This window comes from Heliangelus exortis, chromosome 8, assembly GCF_036169615.1.
Source record: "Heliangelus exortis chromosome 8, bHelExo1.hap1, whole genome shotgun sequence".
NCBI classification, from domain to species: Eukaryota; Metazoa; Chordata; class Aves; order Apodiformes; family Trochilidae; genus Heliangelus; species Heliangelus exortis.
The window spans coordinates 7,654,160-7,678,846 of record NC_092429.1 but is presented as its reverse complement, the minus strand read 5'-3'; the positions used below and the strand labels follow the sequence as shown (position 1 = coordinate 7,678,846).

At 40.5% G+C, this 24,687-nt stretch overlaps 1 protein-coding gene across 1 annotated transcript in view; it reads right to left on the bottom strand.

Annotated features, from left to right (window-relative positions):
• AGBL4 (AGBL carboxypeptidase 4) overlaps positions 1-24,687 on the bottom strand; it is an 891,229-nt gene that overhangs the window by 92,526 nt on the left and 774,016 nt on the right. The window contains exon 10 of the mRNA XM_071750192.1: positions 5,814-5,966. Coding sequence (XP_071606293.1) covers positions 5,814-5,966 — 153 coding nt within the window. The remainder of the gene's footprint in view (positions 1-5,813; positions 5,967-24,687) is intronic.

The window sequence follows — 24,687 nt, the reverse complement described above, 5'->3', positions numbered from 1 at the left end:
TCTACCCGGGTGGGGATGGAGAAGGGACTGTCAACTCCTATGTGCACAAACAACACAGCAAGATGGTAGTGAAAGAAAATCCATTTACTCCAGCACTTTTTCCCCCCTTCTTTTTCCTTTTCTTTGCAATAGAAATTAATTCAGCTCTGTGTGTGAAAAGAGGGACTAGTTCAGCACAATGTAATGGAGTAGTTTCTTTTAGCCATGACTATCCAGGGGGCAGAGCTCTTCTGAGACCAAAACCTACAGTGCTTAGAAGCAGAGGCTTTACAGTCTGTGCCACCAGAAGCACCTTTCCTCTCTCTACTCACCAAGCCTCCAGGATAAATAAATAAATAAATAAACAAACAAACTTATGGAGCAACATGTCCACAAAGCACCGAGAAGAAATGCATCCCAGAGGGGTGCTAAAGTACATAATAGCTGTGTTTATCTTCCTAAAAATGGCCTGGTACAAGGCAACAAAAAAGAAGGTAGGATCATTTGTTGTGCTCAGGTTTTAAGAGATTTTCTGAGTAGATCTGTTAAGCTTGCATAATGTTAACAAAACCTCCCTGCATCTCTTCGTTGGTTTTTGGTTTTGTTTTTATCTAAAAAACCAGAGAGGTACTTACGAGATGGTGGTAAAAGTGAGTATGTATCTTACAGTGGGGTAAACTTGGGGTCTGAGCCACTTGCTGCCTGCTTCCCCTTCCCTGCCCAGCCACATGCAATACAAAATTGTTCTTCTTTATTTTGGAACACATTATTAGAAATTGCTCATCCAGTGTTCATGAGCTTTTATTATTATTCCTCTGGCACTCGTGCCAGCCCTTCATTCAGACATGGCCCAAAACACATTGGGATTAATAACATGGATCACAAGACTGAAAGGGAGATGTTCAGCCAGGGTGGTATCTGCCCAGCAAGATTCCCACAGGTAGCTAGGAGGAGGTCTGCTGGAAGGGACACATCTGTCCTAAGAAATCTTGGGTTGATGAGAGGGGTGCTGGGGAAATAAGAGGAGACCTGGAGGATGTGGATAAAAGGAAAACAATATAGAAAATATAGATAAATTAAAAATCTTTTCCTTGGTTGCTCAGTGTTTGATATCCTGGCTAAAAACACCAAAACAAAAGAAGCAGAACAAAAACCAAACCAAACCAAAAAAAAAAACTAAACACCCCAAAACCAAAACAGAAATAAACAAAAGATTAAACAAAAACCCAAAAACCAACCAAAAACAAAGAAACAAACAAAACCCACAGAGTACTAGGGCAAATAATTCAATATTGGCGTTTTCTAGTGCTGAGAAAATGAGAGTTTCAAAACTATGTTTTAGGTCACACTTTTATGGCACTAGGAATAACAATATGTTTCCCTAAAGGAAACTGGGTGGGTTGTTCAGGGACCTCCCTGTTGAGTGTGCAGCGTGGTGTGAAACACAGGGAACTGCTGACAAAGAAGCCAGACAGAGACTTTGGAGACCTGGGTTTTGTTCTCTGATTTCCCCAGGCAAGTCACTTCCCACTGTCTCTTTCCCAGCATGACTGGTGGAAGCTCTTGGGATTGTGGACTTTCCCAGAAGTTACCCAGTACTATATGATGGGACCCCAGGTTTTTATCAGGTTAACCTTTGCACGTGAAGGATGAGAAACAATATTTCTAAGGAAAGTGCTCTGTTGGGGGGTTGAATATTAGAAAATGAAATGAGAACTCAAAGGTATCCCAAATACCACCACTTCAGACTCCACAGGGAAAAAAAACCCAAAACCAAAACAAACACCCCCCCCAAAAAAAACCAAAACAAGAACCAAAAACCACAAAAAACAAACAACCCCCCCCAAAACAACAATAACAAACAACAGCAACAAAAAAGCAAAAGGAACACCCCCAAAACAAAACCAAAAACGAAAAAAAAAACCAACCCAAGACTAAGCCAAGTCCCTCTGGACAGTCTTTATCCTTTAACTGCAAAGCAATCTTTATGAAGTGCTAAAACCATTCAAGGATGGCTGTGGTTGTTTCTTTTAAATGAAGCAGAGGAACAGATGGTCTCCTCTCGTATATTCACAGAGGTCAAAATTAGCCACCCCTAAGACTAGCAGTTTCTTGAAATGCTCAAGTGCTTGTGTCTGGTCGTTCTGACTAATCCACTCTCCAGAACAAGAAAGGTCAAATGAAGAACAACCCCTCCAAATTCTGCAACAAGTCCCAGCCATGGCTGATGTGTAATGCACTCAGGCATGGGCTCAACAGCAGCTCCTAAAACCCTTTGGAAAGAGCTTTTCAGCTCTCACTGTTAGGGCTTTCATGCACATTTTATTTACTCCACAATGTTTAAAAATGTCCTTCTTAAACCTTGGAAACATGTTTTTCTTACGGAATTTGTCCCTATACCCCAGACAGCTGCCCAAGAATCTCTTCCGTGTATTTATTTGGGAGCAAGACTCCCTAGAGCTCTTTTTCCTTTCATTTTCCTCTTCATGTGCTGAGAGGTGAGCCAAAGGCAGGCCTCTGTCTCTGAAGCCATGTACAAATAAAGAAATTCTGGACCTTCACAACTTTCTTGGAAATTCACAACTTTCTTGGAAATTCACAACTTTTACCTGCAAAGCACAGTCAGCCTTCCAGAGTCCTGTGAAGTTAAAGTGGGGGTACAGAGACACTGGGTGACTTTCCTTGGGTCCTGCAAGAGGCATGCAGGCACAAATCCCCTATCTGTCCCCTACTCTAATCACTGATCTCCCTTGGATGCTGTCATTTCAATCAAAAGCCCTATTGGAGATGACAGGTGAAGAGAGTAGTCCAGGCATGAAATGCACTCTAAAGTAAATTAATAGAAGGTTGCCAGACAAAATGGCACAAGGCATTTGATCGCATCAACTTAAGACTTGTTGTTCATGCTTCTTTGCATCTGGCTGTGTGATTTCTGCCAGATTCTGGACTGGAGGAGCAGGCTGGGATTTGCCTGTTTTCCCTAACCCGTGCCGGGCTCAGCTGCAATCATGCAGAGAGAGCACTGAAAGAAATCCCTTTGAGTCGGGATTCATTCCGAACATGTAAAACCCAGACAAATGACTGCTTCTCCAAAGTGAATCCCATTTCACAGCAAGTAGGTTATTAGTGTGGAACTCCATACAAGTAGCCTGCATTCAAAAGCCCTCTGCATTATTAATAGAAGATGAGCTTTTGACATCAAAGGAGAACCATTATGTATGCTAAACGGTGGCAAAAATTGTACCCGCACTTCAAACCTTTTCAGTTCTTTGTCCCTTGTAAATCAATCAAGGTTGACAGATGCTTTAAGGAGAGTAATCTTTTCAATGATACTGTCAATGGATAACATAATGGAACATTGTCTCTGTGCTGTGTGAAGACATGGAGCTAGTCAATTATGGACAACACTTCATGCAGCCGCCAGTTTTCACTTGAAGTGCTGCTGTTGAAGTATTATAATCCCAACAAATGGCCACAGCAGCATACAATGTAAATGAGACCTCCTGAAGCTTTGGAAAATTAATTAGTAACAACAGTGGTCCATTCCCACACTTTCAAGCACCAGCCTGGTAATGTTAACGATGCACTTCCCCCCTTTCCTTTCAGCAGTCAATAGGGCATATTTACATACACTATTTTTAATCTTCAACACTTGCCTCAATCTCCCCCAGCTCCCTTTTAAATGGAGGAAGCTCTGGATTCCTTTCCTCTCTTTTGAGCAGCAAACTTCACCCTTGGTGTTTCCAACCAGTCCCATTACTCACATGGCTGGAGCTGAAAACAAGAGACTTTCCCACTTACACAGCAGTAATGTTCACTTTTCTCCTGTTTCACACATGTCAGACACTTTGTGGCTGCCCCCTTTTCCAACCCCTCTGTCCCCCCAGCTGCCCTAAGAATGGCTTGGATGGATGGCAGAGGAAAAGCTTCTGGTCTCAAGAGACCAGAAGGATCTGAGTTGAAAGCCCAATGTGCTGAGCGCTAGCAGCACCCAGGTCAAATTGAGGTCTGCTTGAGCCAACATATATATCCAATTGCCAGCTTCTACAGAAAGGAAATGGAGAGTCAAAGGGGAGAGACTGTGCTGTTTATTTAGCTATTGGCTTCTATTTCCTAAGTCATTTTCTAAAAGATTTTCCCTTTGTCAACCAAGGCTTGCACTAAGAGGAACACTTAATCTCCCACAGTAAGAGAGAAATCCCACACTTGAGCACAAAATTTCTAAACTCCTGTCAATAGCAGGTTTTCATTGCTATGATCTGTGAATGCCCCCTTATCTATAATGTGTTTCTGAAACAACCAGGAGCAGATAAGAAACTCAATCACTGAGGTCTTCTCGGACAAGAACAGGCTGTTCCCTAAACCCAGCTCCCTATTCCCCAGGCTCCAGAGAGCTGGGAACAGATGTAGCTGCTGGCCCTCTTATTTAGCTTGGATTTCATCCTCTGCGTTCTGGGCAGGTTTCTGAGAAGCCCTTGCCCCTGAACCCCCAAAACATAGACAATGGTTAAACTCCCCAGCAATGCTAAAACAATGCTCAGGGAATAGAGAAAGCAACAGCAGCCACTCACCCCCCGAGGTGTTACCCAGACAGCTGCCGCTGTTGAGCCCAAGAAAAAAAGGGAAATATTTGTTTTGCTAGAGGCCCCTCTCCTGGGAATAGAAAAGGCATAGGAAAGGATACCTTCTGCCTAGCCTTAGAAAAGTCAGAAGACTGATCCAAAATTCTCACACTGCATTTAGCTGCATTTCTATACTCATTTTGACTCAAACTCCACAGTGCAACATGCAGAAACACAAGACAGAAAAAATCTCTACTTCATCTTGATGGGAAAGCTTCAGGTTAGCGTGCCTGCCCTGATGAAAATGCCTTTTTTCCAGTTACAGTTTCTTTTGCGGTGCAAACTCATCTGGTTTTGTACCTGTTTCTCTAGAGCTAAACATGTGGAATGCTGCAGGATCCCTATTTTCCTCTACCACAACCTGATTGGGATGGCAGTGCATAGGAGGCAGTCACCATGTCCCAGCTGTTCTCACCTTTGAGAGGAGACCCAGGTTTCTCTCTCAGTACCAGGAGGATGAAGTATAAGCAGAAAGTGGACAGCAGAGACTGAAAAATGTATGTTGGGTAACAAAGAGGGCTAGGAACACAGCAGTTATAAAATCATCCTAAGTCTTTTCTACTTGAGTCTGTTTAAATTATACAGGTACCAAATGTCAGCCACTGCCTTCCCTCCTTGCAGCTCATGTCTGAGAGTTCCCAGTGCCTTGGCTGAGATGTGTTTCAAGGAAACTGGTGCACAAAAGAGGCTATGGAAAGGGCCAAGATGTCATGCTTGAACACAAAGTTACAGTCCAGTGGACCAGAGTCTTAAATGTACAGAGTTCTGCAGAGCTACTGCAACCAACGTGTGCCAAGCTTCTCTTCTATTCTATTCAAAACTTGCTGTAAGAATATGTGCCCCATTCCAGCTCATTTATGGGAGTTTACCATTTACTTCCAGAACCAGAGATAACTCCACACACACTTTCTTCCAAGCTGCAAGACATGTATTAAGCATTTGCAGATTCATTGCAGAATGTTCTTCCATGGCATCATCAAAGAATTTAAAAAACATACATTGCCTTTGCCAGAGCATTCAACAGAAAATTATCTAACCTTTTTTTATTGTCTCTACTTCAGTTTGCTATTATACTATTACTTGAAGTACACAAGTAAAAACAATTGGCCTATAGAATATTAATAATGAAGCAATCAAAAAGGAAATAAAAATAAAAATGGAAAAAATAGGGAAAAAGATAAAGAAGGAAAAATTAAGAGACACATTGCTTACATAAGAGAAGTCTTCAGCATTCTGACAGAGTAGCTTGGGAAAAATAGCCTGTCTCTGAAATCTTTCCTCATCTTCAAAGATGTTCCCATACATGAAGCCATTCATCATGGTGGAGTGGGCATGGATGTCAATATAGAACTCCAGGTTAATCTTCTGTTGAGGGAAAACAAAAACAACAAAAAACCCATTCAGCATGAGATAAATCATAACTGTGTTATGTAGGTGAAGCCTCCCATAAATCCAATATTGCCATCCTTGAATCTAACCATGATGCCAGCATCCAAACCCCGTGCTAAAGACATTGCTCTGACACATCCAACCATTTATGCCTCTTTGTGGGTGCATGAGACATGCAACACAGGACAGTGACAGATGTTCTCTAACCTTTTCTGAGAAGGCTGGAACATCTAAGCAGCACAGGACACTGTGCAAAATAGAGCCAAAGCATTATACTTCACTTTGATACAGGGCTTAGTGCCACTGATAAAAACGTGCACCTTCCAGTCCTAAAATGTGACTATTCAGGCATAAGTTTGCCATCTCTGCACAGTTGTGCATTACAATATGCAGATGGACCCTTCTGCCAGGAAAGACCGGCTCAGAATTGTGTTTAAAAGATTTCATTCTTACTTGTAGAGTTTATTTCAGTTTATAAGAACTACTCCAAATGTTTTTGTCTTACTTTGCTTCGCAGTAGTAATTCAGTAATTCCAAGAGCAAGTGCCTTGAATGCCACTCTGCTTGTAGCTTCCCGGGTGATTCTGCATCCCTAAGACACAAGTCCCTGCTCTCCTCAGACTCTCCCTGGACAGGCAATTCAGTGTCCAAGGACACATCTTTTGCCACACATATATGTACATGATATTATTTGCCCTGCAAAAGGCAAAGATTCACCTTGATCACCACACACAGTGCCACTGACAGCAGTGAGTAGGCAACATCCACACCTAAAAAGTGCTACCAGAGCAGACAGCCCTGGATTACCCAGATTTTCTCCAAATTCTTGCAACTTCTGGTGCTGAACAAACTGTGCTGTGTGATGAGACAGTACCAAACCCATCCCTGTCACTTGCCCACCACGGAGCCAGAAAGAAATTTCCTGGTGACTGGAAGGTTACAATTCAGATCTCCCCACCCCAAAAGGGGGATGGGAAAGAGCTCTTGTAACAGGACAGGGATTATGATCCTTACTCTTTCACCACTGTGGCAAATAGGGACCCTGGCCAGTAAAATACAGTCTGCATTTTGGCCACACACATATGTATCACACATATATCTGGCCACACGTCTCATCTGCACACAAAGCTTGCTCAGGCTACTGGAGGGTACTGAGCTAAAGGCAGCCCAAAGTAACACAACCCCAGTTTTATCAGGCAGTTCATGTGACAGCAGTGTCAGCTCTTCCAGAGAGTGGCTGATGGGTGGAGAACATAATTTGATACAGATTTACTTTCCCTTGGCAGAAAACCAATGCACAATACACAGTGACTGTTCACTTTAATTAAACAGCCTAGAGAGAGTAATACTGTGTCTTATTAAACCTCTCCTATGTTAAAATGTTAGCTAATGCAATATCAATAGCTGACCATGCTTCATAGGAAAAGGAACATTTGATTGTATTTGACTCTAATACAATAAATTGTTTGCTTCTGCCAAAACATTTTGCAGAGCTATAGAGGACCAACACTGCAATAAAGCACACATCTGCTATTCAGAGATACAGCTCTGAGGGGGAAGATTAGCATTGACAGGATGAAATACCACATAGGATTTTCTTCCTTTCCAAGCATACAGAAATTAAAACCGAGATTGAGTAATATTATTTTTAATAAGAGAATTTCCCCATCAGAAACAGCATTTGATGAGATCAGATGCACACAGGCATATCACCATAGAACAGAACATGTTGTAGAGTCTGAAAACAGTGACTTGATGATGAAGAGAGGAGATAATTTAGTTACACTGGTTATCTGTGAAGCATGAATGTCCTTCACATAGAAGTCATAGTTATTTAGAACAACTAGGCAGAATTTGTTGTAGGGACATATTTACTAATACAAAATAAAATACAGTGAGATATGTAACAATAGATTACTGTCACTTATGTCTTAACACAAACAAAGGTGCTGGCATAAACTGCACAATTTGTGCTGTGTCAGACTATACTCATTCATCCACAGTTATGAATTTGGTTCAAAAAGAAGGTGTCTACAAACAGGGGCACAGATTACAAAGATAACTTTCCATTGGCTATCCAGCAAGTAATTCACCTGCAGAACATGGGTGACCTGAGCCTTAGCTTAATATCCAATTTATTAAGTCCTCCAGTCTAGTACTGTACCACCGGGGAATATTTTCTAAACTCTCCTAGGATTCTCACTAAACAAATTGCTGATGAAAGTGGTCCAAGGAATTTCATGCAATTTATTGAGGTGCTGAAATGTCTTTGAGGATCTTTCTTGATCATCAAAACCATTTCAAAATGGGCTGGTTACAATGGTTATTTGTGGTAGCAGAACAACGTCCTTAACATCACTTTCACCTAAAGGTTAAGCTTCCAGGTTGCTTATCTGGAAACAATGACATTCAGAGCTCATCCCCCAGAAAAGTGTTTAAAAATGTTTATTCAGTTATTTCAGAAGTAATTTCCTTAGTAAGTCCACAATAACTATTCAAACACAACAGGTTTTTTCTGGTCTTTGTTCCCTACCCTCCTATGGCACATATAAATATAGTCCAAATTTGCAGTTGTCCGTCCTATTCAGTAAGTTGTTTTATTTATTTTATTTATTGTTGTTTTATTTATTATTATATATTTTTATTTTTATTTATTATTATTATATTTTTATTTATTATTATATATTTTATTTATTGTTGTTTTATTTTATTGTATTATTTTATCAGAGGGAAACATCTTGAGCACTCTCCATTACAGAAAAAAATAATTCAATGTATTTTCAATATAACACCTGAATTCCTAATGGAAAAATTCTTTTTATTCACAAAGATATTGTGGCCTTAAAATGGACAATACCAGCCCAGCCACTGGGACATTAAACTTAAAGTTTTCCATGTCATGCCCCAAGTAGTAGACAATTTTTTTGGACACAAGTTTCACAAAAGAATTAAAATATGTTCCCGAATGATAATGGTATTTCTCCTTTCTCTTGAGAGGCATACATATTCATAACTACTTTACATGTAGGAACTGTTTCACCCACTGCCACACTACAAATTTAAGCCAGGGAATACAGTTTCATGTTTCAGTTAAGGTTCTCTTCAAGATTTTTGATGTAATTACTGATCTCCTGCAATTTAGACAGGATGGCAGAATTAACATTTTATTAAATATATAATGTCACCTACTGATGGGAATTTCAGAAAAATGATCAGAGTGCTGACCTTCTGAATTTCTCTTTGACATAGGGGAAAATTTTATGTGAGAATGAAATTAATAGATATATGTGTGCATTTTTACATGAGCACATGCAAACACACTGAAAACATAAACCAATCCTATCTGCTAAGCCACAGGGGTAACTCACTCTGGTTATAAGTTCTAATGCAGTGGCATCCACAAGTAAAAATGAGAATAAATTTAGAAGTGGATCAGAGTCTCCTAGTCACATTTGCTTCAGCCTTTAAGCAGAAATTAATGAATAACAAGGTTCAAACATCTCTGGGTGCCAGAGCTGCCTTCTGAGAGACTTGCAAGTTACATCCTACAATATGATATTAAACTCACCATTTTCTGCTTTGGAGGGGGAATGCAAAGTGATTCAGATGCCTTATAAAAATAATCATGCGATTTAGTTCCCTCAAGTGTCTTTGTGCTTGCAAGTAGCAGCAGAGATTTTTTTTATCAGACACACTTTTTCCGAAGTAAAGCTGTAATTACCTGGATGACCCAGCTTTACAGAGCTGGAGAAAACAAAAGCAGACTTGGTCTTTCTTTTCTCTGTGTCAAAACAGAAATCACTCACTAGACTGACAGGAACAATGATTGAACTCCACTTCCTAGAAGACAACAGTAAACATTCTCTCTCTTGAAAAAAGTGGTCTTTGCCTCTTCTTGCCACTTACCACATGAAACCAGAATAAATAAATCTGCAAACAAATTTTTCCTCAAAAGTTCAGTTGAAACCCACACACTTTCCACTGTTCTCCTTAGTCTCAAGTTTCTGGCAGCTTGAGAAATATACATATAAATTAGGGAGGGGGGAAATGGAAGAAATAATGGATAAGGGAAAAGAGCTCACATTCCTTGTCAGGATATGAAATAGTGAAACTAGCACAGAAACTGGAAGCTGAATCATGATGCCTTGTAAAGTTCTGAGAAAATATATTCTCACTTGTATGCAGTTTTATTCCATTAGCTGAATGTCTTTGGAAGCCTAGTAATTAAAGAATAAAAGGAAATAATAATGTTAATTGCTAGGGACGATATGACAAAAGTTAGACTTTGGACATTGCAATTATAATTCTTAAGGAAACAGAGATTTAATAAATAAATAAATAGAAATCAATAAATGTTGAAATAAAAGGATAAATGTGCACTGAGCCCAGAACATGAGCCACTAGAGAGACAAGTGATGCAGGAAGAAGCCAACTCTGTCCACCAGCTGTCACTTCAATATGGATTTTATTAATTCTTGGGCATAGCAATTGGTTTACAGAGAGAGTGTACAAAAGCCTTCTTCACTGCAATATTTCATCCAGGGGATGGGATAAACTCCTTGCAATGTTTTAGACAAGCCACTAAAACCATGACTTGTCATTAGTGGTAGAAAACATAAAAACTTCCAGGCAGAGTTTGCACAGTTACTGCTCAGCCACTGTTTGCAGCAAATGGACATAAAACAGTTGGCACAGCATAAGGTGTTGCCACTTTTAGTTTGCAAAAAGTTCAGAAACTCCCACTAGACTGACTCCTTGATGCTTCCTTTGGTCCAGAATCTCTCAAAAGAAAATCCTATGCAGTTTTCAAGTGTATTCATTTTGACCCTACCACATGCTTCATCATTTTGGCAACACCTACAGTGGTGACACCAGAAAACACAGAGTGCTAGTAAGAAAAATAAAGGAAATGTGACCATTCAGCACCACATTTTCAGCAGTCTGCATTCAGCTTGAGAACTTCAGTCCTGGTCTTCTCAGCTCCAGGGAACTTTGCTCAGTGCCTTGAATCCAACTTTAGAGATGCACAAGACTTTTCTCCTGACTATAGAAGGGCACATGAGGAACATTTTCTTCTATTTTTCTTTTTTTTTAGCCACTGACAAGTCCACCCTACAGCATCGTTCCAGTTTGGCAGTTGATGTAACCCACCCCTTATTAGAGGCTGAGAGATGCCCCTGCCCACTGGTAGCCACAGGGAAAACATCCTTCTGCTTCCATTCATCATCTTATGGACCACCTGTTCCATTTGTAAATACCATGGCAACAATGGCAACTGTTTATATAAGAAATTAATAGTATAAAACTGGATTACTATTAAAAAACCTACTCATATTCTACTCATATTCTCACCAGTATGAAGCACAAATCCAATTTCTCCTTTTTCCTGTAGACACCCTTACACAATCTGAGAGCATCTTCCAAGTGTCCCTGCAGAACGTGCAAACACTAAGTTACCACTAACTCTGCAATCTGACCTAGCAATTCTTCATAACACTTAATGATTTTTTTTTCAGATTATTTCTATGATGTTCAGAGAATTGTTGTCCTTCAAGATGAACCACACCAACCCAGCTGTCATTCAAAAGTAATTATTTATCAATAGGGTTATGCAGCCAGTTCTCAATCTGCATTGTGATACCCCAGGCATTATCTGACATCACTCATTAGTGTCCCAAAGAGGATAGAGAAGTTAATTTCGCTTTCTCCATGGAGTCTTACAGCAAAAGGATGATGTGTCCATCACCACTGCTTTCCTGCCTGTCTTAAAAAGTAAGGGACACTTTTATTCACAAAACATGGGACCCCCTTCAACCAGCCTGAACCCTGCACTGCTGTGCCCATCAGGAGCCCTGAAAGGGGCTAAGCTTGTAGGCTTGGCCTCAGAGTGGGAGGTCAGCTACATGCATATTCTCATCTTGGTTCTTTATCTGCTTGCTTCTCTCACCTGCCAGTGCAGATAACAGCCCCTCCTGAGGATTAGCTGATGTTTGTAAAGCCCTCTGAAGATTTAAAGCATCACAGTGCATACAAGTTAAGTATTAATTCATCTGCCAGGCTGATTCACTCTTTGACCTCTCTGCAGAGATGTGTGGTTAGTGTCATCTCGGGCAGTTTTTGCAATTCAGGCACCTGTCCACCAGCTACTGGGCTGGAGCCAACAATTCACAGAGGACACAGAAGAGCAGTCAGATGGTGGTAACATTTGGTTGTGACAGGGCTGAATTGGATCTGAAAGGGTGACCTGGAGGTGAAAGGCTCCATCAAGAAGCCACTTCTGTTCAAATGCATATTAAATTAGAGAGGGGCCAAAGAGACAATGTTAAGACCCAGATCAAGTTTAGACAAGACTTTTGAGTCAGCTGCATGGATAATTCTTGTATAATTTTTACCCTAAATGAATAGGAACCAGGAAATATCTTCTATCTGGATTTTGAGCCTGACCCTTGGCCAAAACTAGAAGCCTAAACCTGAACAAGGGTTGTTCTGTTTTATCCCCCCCCCTCACACACATGCACTCAACAGTATGGGTTTTGACCTTAGAAATCTCAGTTTTTAGTTATTGGCATAATTATAACAAAGCCTTGGGATTGAAGTGGGGGTTGAGGCATTACCTCACCCTCAGCTTTCCTGATCTCACTTGGCTCTGCCCATCCCAGGCCTCACTTGCACCTTAAACCCTGAAGAATGAACCATGAAAAATCCTACCTCCCTCACTTGTCTGCTAAGGAACAGCTTTGGTTTTACAGAGAGAGGGTTTTTCAGAGAAGAAACAAGGGAATTGTGGCAACAAAAAAGAAGGGAGAGAGAAAGAAGAGAAAGGAGGGGGGAAAATGGAGAGAAAAAAAAAAAAAGATGAAAGAAGCTGAGGCAGTAACTGTTCCTTATTCTGATAATTAAAGCTAAAAAACTGTGCTTCGAAACAGAAATATCTAAGTGACCACATTTTCACTAAATAATTCTATTTGGCTCTGGTCTGGTTCTGAAAGTTTGCTCAGCTAAAATGCTCCCAGAAGCTGTATCAAAGATTTTAGCACTACTTGGTACTGTTCCTTAGACAGCCACTTGCTTGCTGTGTAACCATACACAAGTCATTTAATGTCTGCAGGCATCATTAATTGCTGCTTATACACCTGAAACTATATTAAGCTCAAGACTGCCTTTTCAACAGTTCACACTTCATAAATAGATTTCTGTTCTACCAATAAATTTTAATTATACCTCTGCAGAACCTTCTGACCAAGGTACAAAGTCTTTACTTTGCAAGTGCATAAATAAGGCCCAAAGCCATTGCCTGCCTCTCCTCCAATTAGAAAGACAGAGAGTGGTAGACTCAAAAACAATGGCTAAGAGTTATGAGTCCCTGTCCTGTAATTTCCCAGGAACTATTTCAGTTGGACAAATTGCATGTAGTCAAATCAAACTTGATAACAACCAGTTTCTGTAGTCTCTTAAATAATCTACAGCATTATTCACTATTTCTTACAAAATACGTAAGAACTGGTGCAATATGAAGTCAGCAGGCAGAGGACCTAAGGCAAACAAAATAAAGTGCTTTTTAAATTAGCTTACACTTCTACAGCAGAGCTCACTGCTACCAGATTTTGCCTAAAACCCAGATGAAGTAAAAAATAAATTCAGAGAAAAAGATTCCATTATGTTACTACACACAAAGAAATGGACATAATTTCTTGACCAGAAATTCCCCAAATTACACGTTGCCACAAGCTTTGCCCTGTCCTCAGTCTATCCCCCAGCATCTGCAATAGGTCATTGGATACTGAGCCAAACAGACTATGGATTTGATGCAGGAACTCTCTTTTTATTTTCCAATTAGACTTTAGTTTATGCTGCAGAATGAGACATTTGTCATTCTTGGAAAGTTAAGGTGTTGCCTAGTGGTGAAAAGTATGAATATTTCTACAGTTTGAACTGTCTACGTTAAAAAGAGATTAAACAAATTACTGTAAAATAGGTCCTGCTCTATAGAAGGGTTACAGCTCAATAATCCCCCTAAAGCAATGATAACAGCAAGTGGGACACTAAAGGTAAATTTTACACATGAATAAATTCTTATAGAGGCCTCTGAGTATCTTTTTTCCACCTACTAACAACATACCCAGAAAATCTGATTAGTTAACCCAATAAGACAACCTGTAGTGGCTGTTCTTATAAGAAAGACATAAACATACATGCATGAAAACTGCAAACCTGCTCAGTCAGGTGGAAGAAAACAACATGAAATGTGTCATTCGAGGGTTTGGTGACCATCTACTTGCTTGGGAAAACAAGAGGAAGGCTGTGGGTAGACACTGCACATGTTTTACTAGAGACTGACAGCTGGAAAGCAAACTAATTCTTCATCTTCCTGGCAGAACCTCACCACGAGCAGAAGTTATCCATGGTCATGAGCCTTATTCTGTTCCTTTCCAAGGTGCATCTTTCTTTTCCTTCCTTGTACTCAGTGCAGGCAACAAGCAAATCCAAGTAAGAGATAAAAGTGAAGGCTGATAAAAAGGAAGACAGGGACACTGGAAGAGATTGGGGACTATACATCAGACATAGCTACTGAGGGGAGGGACAGCATGCTACCAAAAAAAAAAAAAAAAAAAAAAAAAAGATTGTCCCCTGAGTCTTTTTGACTCAAGATTCATCCAGATCTGGAAGAAAAGGCTTTCTTGGGTTTGACCTAGTCAGAGACAGATTTTGCACCAAACTGCAGAATGTTTTCTCTGTGCTTTACATCTTGAAGGATTTATCTGTGGAGTGATACAAAATCTTAAAGGCAATGGTCATTTTGGAACAATCCACTTTTAAACCTGAAAAGACAACATATCATGGCTTTTGCACAGCACTTATCAGAATAAGTTGGAAAATTTTCATCCAATGTTCTCCTACCCACATTGACCAATAGTTAAAAATACTGTTACAGACAATAGCACCTCGTGTTCTGCCTGTCAGACCAGAGAGCAGAGCAGGTAACTGTGCCTGGAAGTAAAGTCTCAACATCTCAGAAATGATGGATACTCTGCAACCCAGTATTGGAGACCACTGGTTTTTTTACCATTTCCTACAGAAAGGATTCAGGTCTTACAAAGCATCAGGAATGCAAGATTAAGCACAGTGGTGGAAAGAAATTCTCAGACTGATAATCACAAGAGGATTAACTAGGACACAACTAAACAAAGGTAAAGTAGGACTCTAAGGAAAGATATTTCCCACTGTAGACAGAAGCTGCTGACCCACACTGCCAGTGGTTGACTTACAGTTTTAAGCATTTTTTTGTGCTTTTTCTTCTACATGTATATACAACTTTGTAAGTTTGCATGCAGAAATCTTTAAATACAAAGAAATATTTGAAATTTCTTTTCATCCTTTCCCTCTGTGACACAGCTGTCTATAAGGAACAGAAAAAGCAATTTGCTCTGAATTATAAATATATCAGACCAACATTTGATCTTTCCTCTCCTAAATGCTGTTTCCAGGTGGAGTTACCAAGCACTGGAGTGGGCAGCCAAGTCTCTGGTGTTACTGACAACCTCAGGAAACTGGCCCTGCACTGTGGTTGCACAGAGGAGCAACAGGGCTGTGGTTCAACTGGTAGGCAACTGGTAAACTGGTGCCCAGTCACGTGCTCATTCCCCTTGCAGTGGGACTGGGGAGAGAATCAAAGCTTAAAAGTGAGAAAACAAGATTTACCATATTATTCCAACAACAGCCCAAACAGCAAGACAGAAACCAAGACCCCAACAACAGCCCCCTCTAAGTTCTCCACAGGCAAAAAGGTACCACAAAAAAACCCAAAACTTCGTGAGGAAACCAAAATTTCAGTGAACCTGCTCTTCAGTTTCCCTGTCAGTTTTTTCTTCAGTTTCTCTGGCAGTTTCTGTCCCTCCACACTCCTACACATCACTCTGTGAGTCAGAGAAAGTCCAGAAGTAGACTTTAATGAAGCTCCCAGTTTTCCTAACCACTTCCCTTTAACTTTAGATTTCTCTGAAGGGAGGAGGCTACTGCTACCTCTGATGGTTGGAATCTGATCCCGTCATCATTAGCTTTCTCTGAGACTCTTCGTTTGCTGGATGTTGGTCTGTAATAGGAGGCAGGAAGGATAGTAATTTTTATAGCAACTACCTGCCAAGAGATTTCTATTCTTTATCCCTTCAAAATCCCACATCTGTCCATGTCTCCAGGCACTGGTGGAAAAAAGCTCTGCATTAGTAATTTTATTATCAACATAAAAATCTTTCCATTTATTTTTTTATTAAGAGAGAAAAAAAAAAAAAAAAAAAGCTATCTAGAAAACTCAGTTCGCTTTTGTCCTTAGGCAGACATTTAAAGCTGCCTGCCAACTTATTTTCTTAATAAAAAAAATAAGCTAAAATCTTTATAACACACAGCATAACACAATATGACCAGCTACATTTACTTAGCTGAGACATGCACCATCCATTTCTCAGGCAAGAATTCCATGACTGAAGGAGGAAACATCTGAGAAAGAAGAAGGGCCCATTTCCAAACCCTGGCCACTGATGGCACCTGACCACAGACAGCACTGGGAGCCCCAAAACACTCCCCAGCCAAGCCCACAGTGCTCAGTGGAGCAGGGACAGATGCTGAGCTCATTCTGACCTCCCACAGCCAGAAGAAACCTTCCAGTTCGGAGCAAGGAGGACTCCAGTGCATGACTATTCTGCTTTTGGTGTGTGTGTCTCCATGTCATGCTATTCCAAATGGCTTCTCCAGCTCTTCCCTAACACAGCAGGGAAGGGTGAAGCTTGTCCTGGGTGACACCATCCCCATCCTCACCCAGCAGCTCCTCAGACCCACCAGCCAGACCTCTCTCTGAAACAACCCACATTCAATTGCTGCTTAACAGTGGGACGTATCCCCAAACATTTATTTTCTCGCACAAATGCCCCTCAGACTCTAACACGAGGACACAGCAGGTGATGAGAATGGTACCTTCTGCCCAAAATCTTGTGGCCTGTTTCATGGTGAGAATGAAAAGCTGGAAGGGTTTGGAGCCCTTAACCAGGATATGTGTCAGAGCTGCTGCCTACACTCTTTCTGGGCTAGTGACTGGCATATTAAACCCAAACACAACACATCTCAGCCTGACACAAGATGAAACACATTAAGCAAATGGCATGTTTTCTCTGGACAAGCCAGTGCCAGAGTATTTCCTCCTAACTATCTCCTGCTCTTCTTCTCACTGCAAAATTAATTTTATTTAAAAAAAAAAAAAAAAAAAAGCAATATAATGAGAGCAAATATTACTATGTAGAAAATATATCAATATCAACAGGAGAGAGGTTTTATTCTTTAGGTTCCATAGCTTTTGTTTATATATATTTTATTTATAAAAACAAACACCCTACTTTGTCAGACAGGAAAAGTCAAAATTTACATTTAAATGGAGGCATTTAGGTGGTTGGCTTTTTCCCTCTCATCTTTTGAATGCAGAGTACAAAGGACTAAAAACTCTCAATTTTCCTAAATAGAAGGATAACAGGTGAAGCTTGCATTCTGGGAGCTCCTCATTTAGTGAACAATGTTCAACTCAGCAATGACCAAAACCCAGCTGATCAAGGGGAAAAGAGCATTGGCTATTAGGTCTGACAGGGATTTGCTCCACAGCTGAGACCAGGAGATGCTGTGATCTCTTTGTGCTCTGTTCCCAAGGAGAAAATTATGTTAAACACAGTTCTTGAGGGTACCATCTACATTTCCAGATATACAGTGGATCACTATCCAACTGAAAATCATTGCAATTTTAGAGATTTCAGTGCTACAATAGCCCTGATTTCACTGCTGGAACTACTGCAGATGTTTAAGACATAAGGGGGTCTTCTTGTAAGAGAAAATAAGAAAACTTAGAAAAAGTCCATAATGGCACAGTATTACATCCATCGTCATCAGTTACCTTCCTTTTTTTTTTTTTTTTTTTTTTTTAATTCTTTTTTTTTTTCCCTGGCAAGGAAAGCTAATATTTGTATTTATTGTAACCAGAAAGTCTGTCATACAAACACACCTACAAGCAACATGCTCAGAGAAGGCTACCCTAGTCCATGCAAAGGTGTAGGCACGTTTTTAACCATTTAACCATTTTTTGTCTCAGTGGAGCACCCCAGAAGTAGCAGATGATGTTCCATAGCAGCACACTCAATTCTGAGTGGGATTACCTCTCTCTGGCTTTTCCTGATGTAGAGCTGATCCATAGTGTTAAAAGGACATAGGCAAAAAGGAATTTAATTTAAACACCCACCCCCCAAAGCAAACAAACAAAACCTCCAAAAACAAAAACCAAGGGATAACCACAGATTCAGCCACTAATTTGTAGGGTTTTCTGCCCATTATTTTTAACTGTCATGTTATATCAAGAGAAACATACCAAAAACAACCTCAAAGACCACAACCACACCCAGTGAAACTACTCTGGATATATTTTAAAAGCAGAGGAAATAGTAATGAAAGCTTGGAAAAGGCACAGACACAAAATCTAAATGCCTGGGAGGTAAAAGTTCTATCGCTATGTAGGAAATCACTGAATTGCTCTTTTTAAAGTTGCAAACAGTGTTCCTAGTCTCCCAGGACTCACAGCTCTCTCATTACCATCAGAAAGTATCTTCTAATATTCAACCACCATTTCATTGGCCTATCTACCCCTTTTTGCCACCCTCACAAACTGCAAGCCTCTTTCTGCAACAAATGGTGCTATAGTTTGTAGCACTTAAAAGCATTACCTGAATTAATTCCAATGTATTCACCCCCACTGACAGTCCTTCCTTTCAGGAGGTGTTACAGCCCCGTTGTGGATTGACCCTTTGTTTTTACATGCATGTTTCTGGCAACAAGAACAGCCTCAATGAATCCAACCTCCCCATTGCACCCAGAGATGGATTACCAGGTCCATGCAATCCTACAAGAGAGCACAGATTGCTGGCATTCCATGTTATGATCTAGGGAACCTGTTCAGCCAGGCAAAAATAGTTCAAATATTTAGAGGCTTGTCTTTTTTCCAGCCCAGTCATCTGCTTGAGCTGTTCTTCTCTCACCCCCCCCCCATCCAAAGAATCAATTGCATGATTCATGCAGAATTACTGTGTGCAGGGCTGGGGCTGAAGGGCAGGAAAAATACAAAAGAACAGGAATATCTAAAGCAGTTGATTCTGAATTTAAGCCTTATCTTGAGATAAAAAGGGTTTAAACTGAGCCAGCAGGACAGCTATATTAACATATAAAGAACCAGTATCTCAGATTTCTTCTCAAACTACCAGGAGCATCTGGTTGCATTTGGAGCACTGAGACTTGAGCACTATCTGTCTAATAGGACTCAAGATGGGTTTAAGGAGTGTGCTCAAGAAATTGAAGATGAACTCCTCCTTGCCCCAAACTCTCATCTCTACAGCTGTGTCCATCCATGTCACAGATCTGGCCTGTGAAGCCAAGGTGGGGAGTTTCTTCCCATGCTCCCTGGCATCTGCTGGGAGGACACCCAGGCACGTAAGCAGAACCTCCAGGGGAATTCCCCACCTGCAAAGCACAGCCTACACAGAGGTTTTGCTTCTTAAGACCCACAGTGCCTTTTCAAAAAGTTGTTTCTGTCCTGAAAAAGGCAGCTCTTCATCCAGCTGTTTGCAATCTTTAAAAGCAAGGCCTGCTGACATGATGTGGGAGGTCTCCCAGAACCACTGTCCATCCAGTTTTATGGATGAGCTCAAAACTACCACCTATGCTGTCTTGCAGGACATGTCAGTAATTAAAGCCTACCTGATCTTTTACCCCAAACATCAAGTAAAGCACCAAGATAATACAGATATCCCTGTGCCATTACTGCAGCTGCACGAAGGGGTAATGAAAGTTTTAACACACCATGGGGAAAGAGGTTGCTGTTCATATCTGAAGCAAAAATGTTGTTTTTTCCTTCAGACAACCCTTAGGACAGGATTTTAGTCTCTAGAGTTACATCAGCTTGATTCATCTCTCAGCTTTCCCAGAAACCCACCCAGCAAATATTAGAGGGTCCTGTGACACATTCCATTTCTTTACCATCTCTTACCATGACCTGTTCTAACATACCACACAAGGTCTGGTTTATTTACACACATTTCTTGTGGCATCTATGCCCACACTGTCCAAACCTGACATCTTTTAATTCCACACAAGTGAACTCAGCTGGACAAGAGGATATAAAGTAATATAAAATGTCAGCTTCCTTGCTGTACGGATTAAGACAGCCATGTAATCAGGCACTCTTTATGATGGGCATATCATGGGTAAGCAGTGATGACAGAGTTTATCAAACACCAAAAGCCACAAATACATGTGTCTGATTCTCTCTCTGTAGGAGTTTTTCAATCAGTGGTCCCAAACTTCAGCACATGGTTATCACAGCTGGTGGAAACATTAAGCCTTCTGGGTTGCCTTCAAGCTCCAGCAAGGCTTATTACATGCCCTTGAATTAACCTTGAATATTACCTAAGGAAATAACTATTCATTGGATTGAGACAGGCACTTCTAACTGGATGCAAAAATGTATGCACTGGGACAGAACAGGGCAAATGGAAACCCCCCAATAAAGCTAAGGCACTGCTCCCTTCCTCCTGCTTGTCCAAGGCTGCTCTGCTCCTCCAAGTAATGGCAATTCATCCTCTAATGGCCAGGCACCAACTAAAACTGAATTCCATTTCATGGTGAGTATGTAACTTCTCTAGAATGGCTTCTCCACTGGCCCTGAACCACCCTGGTGTGCAGAAACCCCTTCTGAGGGGCTGGATGCTCATTGGGCTCTGCAGCTCAGCTGCTCTGTTTGCTACATGACACTTTTCTGAGTTACCTGAGGCATTCTTCTAAGACCTGAACTAGGTATTTCCCCATTTCTCTGTTTGTTCCAGTGGATGATATCCTTATATTCTTTTCAATAGCCACGTTGTGGGGAAAGGGACATTTTTAGGAACATTTTTCAAAGAATAAACTTGGTACATAGCTGCAGTCAGGTGCCTCATGTCAACAGGTCCAGCTCAAAACTATACAGTCCTTAGCATTCTCCCAACTTTTCAGCATTGTGCTCTATGTCATTTTATATATATATATATATATATATATATATGTATCTCCACAAACTTCCCTGTACAAGGCAAACCTTCACAAACTGCCTTCCCCCAAAATAACACCACAAGCCAGCAACCTACAACTTTTTGTACAATCACTTGACAGGATTATAATTTAAAACTGCAGAGGGGAAACAGAGACACAAAGCTCACTAACAGTAAAGAGATGCAGAGCATTAAGCACAATCCAAAGCTGAGTCCTCTTCTGTGCTTGCATGCTGAATTTGTACTCAAGATCATCACTGCTAAAACTGTTCTGAGCTTCTTCAAAGTAAGAATAGGTATCACCTCACCATGCTAGAGGACTGTTATGGTGGTGAGGTGATTTTGCTATCTTTGGGTTTTTTTGTCTTGGTTTGGGTTTGGGTGTTTTTGTTTTTGTTGTGTTTTTTGTTTCTTTTGATTTACTTTCATTTTCCTTGGGGAGGGGAGCTGTTTGCTTGGGGGTTTTGAAGTTTTTCAGGTTCTTGTATGTGTCACTGAGTTGTATACAAGGCTGTGCAAATTGCACAGGAAATACCAGGAAATTCACCTACCCACATTTTCAGTGGTTTATCTTGTGAATACGAAGACTGAATCAAAGAATCACAAAAAAAAAGAAAGTGGGTTGTTTTCTTTCTTAAGTTTTCCAGGACTCAATAACATTTTCGGTTTCTCTTTCTCTTCCACTTGTATTTTGTCTTAAGGCTCTGCATCTTGGAAGACTGTGAAGTTGCTGTGTGATTTTTATCTCCATGATTAAAGTGTTACACTTTATTGAGCTCTTTGCATCAGCACCAAAATCTGCAATGCAGGATTTTACATAACACTTCATTTTCTCCTCGCACCATTACTGTTATTAACCTGGTGGCAATAAACAGAAAATACAGCTCGGTTCATGATGTACTCCTAAGGTTGTTTTTTTTGTGTGTGTGTAAAAGTAAAAAGAAGAAAAGGAATGGAAATGAAAGAGCCTCCACAGAATGGCTGCATGAACTTGTATTTTTCTCAAAGAATAATCACAGCCTTTCAGAGTTAAAAAGAAAAATATTGTTCTATAGCTTCTGCATGTAAGGATTTCTTTTAAAATAAGAGGTCAGCAAAGAAAGAACATCCAAATGACTTAAAAAATCTCCAGCTCAATGGTACTCCTCATTAGATGTCCCAGATGGAAGATTTGATTGATACCCTACTTTGGGATGTTGCACTTTTCCTTGTTTAAATGTTGGTTTAAATGACAAAGTTTGGAGAGCATGTGATCTGCCAACAGGATACCAAAAAGGGTCTGAAAAACAGATGAATACCTGCCTGTGCATGCTATCAGAGATGACCTTCACACTCTATCAATGGATGAAAACAGCATCTTTCACAGACATGAGATCTCTGAGAGCCCCACAGGACAACAGTGGGAGTTAAATGTCTGTGTGTCTGTGGGAATCTGGGTTACTAACAGAGATTCTCTTTTGGCTGAAGTGAGAGAGATGCAGGCTGTGGAGCAGAGGCATCCAGATCTGCAAGTAGGAATGGAACAGCCACCCAGAAAGAGATGGGTCATCCAAATAGTCACCAAAAATTGATTGGAGACTAACAGTAAGAAGAAGGAATGACAGTCTGGGGAATTACCTGACTTGGCAAGGAACAGAGAGAGCATTCAGAAACAAAGTCAATATTGGTGTGAACTCACAGCAGTGCTTCAGGGGCTTAGGTACCACCTTCAAAACAAGAAAAACAAGGACAGGCTTCATAGTCTTGCTCTGCTTCCCTTCCCTTTAGGTGACATAAGCACTTCTTTTGCAGTCCTGAAGTGCTAGAGGTAAGAAGTAGAAGGATAATCTAAAAAACTGTTTCCAGCTGGGTTCTGTAGTTCTCCATTAACTGCCCTGAGTGGTATTGCCACAGCTTCCAGCCAACAGATTGCTTACCCTGAAATGTTCTGGTTATTTTTGAAGGATTGTTTTGGTTTTAACCCAAGAGAAAGCTTTTAGAAAGCTCTCCAAGCTTCTGCCCCTACTTATGTGGGTTCTTGCTCTTTACTCTTGCTATTTATTTTGCACTTGCTCTTTACTCATAAATGCTGCAGTTTGAAATATAGCAGCACATTTTTCAGTTCGTCAGTGTGTTGTTTGCTGTCAAGGAGACAAAATGTTACTACTTTCCTCTGGAGAAGCTTAGGACATGATGGATGAAATGTCACAAATAATTAGACTTCTCTTATGAATTACATTTTTTTTTAACTTCTGTTTTCATGTCAACAGGTATGTTACAGATTGGCTGCATGGGAGGACCTGGGGAAATTGTAGTTCTCTGGGAGCAGTGGGAGTGTAATATCTGATTAGCCAAGACACAGCTCCATCCGAGATAACCTTTAAACAACTTCCACTATTAAAATTTGGGGCTAGGAAGATGGGAGTCCAGGAACAGAAGCAGAGAGGTCCTGCCCATTTCCTGAAGAGCACAGACATAGTCAGGAATTTCAAGATTACTTGACATAGTCTGACCTTAAAGTCCATTCACTTCTGTGTCTTGTTTCTGACTGTGATGAGGCACTGTTAAGCCTTAGACAACACAATATCCTCTGATAATATACATAACTATGAGGCTTGGAGGAAATAAAAAATGCAGTTTACTTTCCCAGAGATGTACTGCAGATAGCCAGATATTCAGATTGCATAAAACTATCTGGGAGGCAGAGATGAACAAACCCTCCAACTCTGCACTCTCTCTGGCTTGATGGAGTATGAGAACTGATCTGCACTTCATGGACTGGGCACACATCTGTGAACATACCCAGTGTCTGCCAAATAACTGAGCAGGCTGAGGAAAAAAGCAGAATAAAAGAGGCATTCTCACACTACTTCTTCATTATTGCTTTCTGAGTTTCTAAAACTCTCATCATGTTAATCTCTAAGTTTATAAAGTGCCAGTTGTTCTAGTATGTAGGCAGTAAATGCTGGATCAAACATAACACTGCAGCTGAATTACTGCTTTGAAATCTTGTATCACATACAATGACTTTAAATTGCTTGCTTTGCTAGAAAGGCTGGGAGGATATGAAGCCCTGATGCTCTAAATCACAGTAATCGATGATGTAAATCTTAAGTGGCAGAATGTATCAATAATCAGGAATGCTCCAGGGGAACAAATCATGAGAATTACACACCCTTTAGATCTTCCTTCCATAACAAACTTATTGTCATTTATTGTAGAATCATCAAGAAAATATAAAGATTAGTAGTGATGTGGCAAAATTTACTTACCCTTTGACAGGGAAATAAGTTCCTGTTTTTCATCTACAGGGAAAAGTTACCCACAGGTATTTGCTAAGTGATCTCAGCTTCTCAGAAGTTATTGAACTAAAATTGAAATGCTGTAATAAGTGACCTGCAGGGATCACTGAAATTTTCTAAGGAGATTTTAAATGTTATTTTCAATGCAAAAGATTAACTGGATGCACACATATATGTGTGGAGTGGTAAAAGAGACATGAAGTTCTAGGGTTCTGAAACAGAACAGAGCTTGTATGGGAGTTCCTGATATTTCAGATACATGTTATAGACACTGGTATTATCAGGCTTGGGAAAATAGTTTCCAAATGCCAGGAAAGG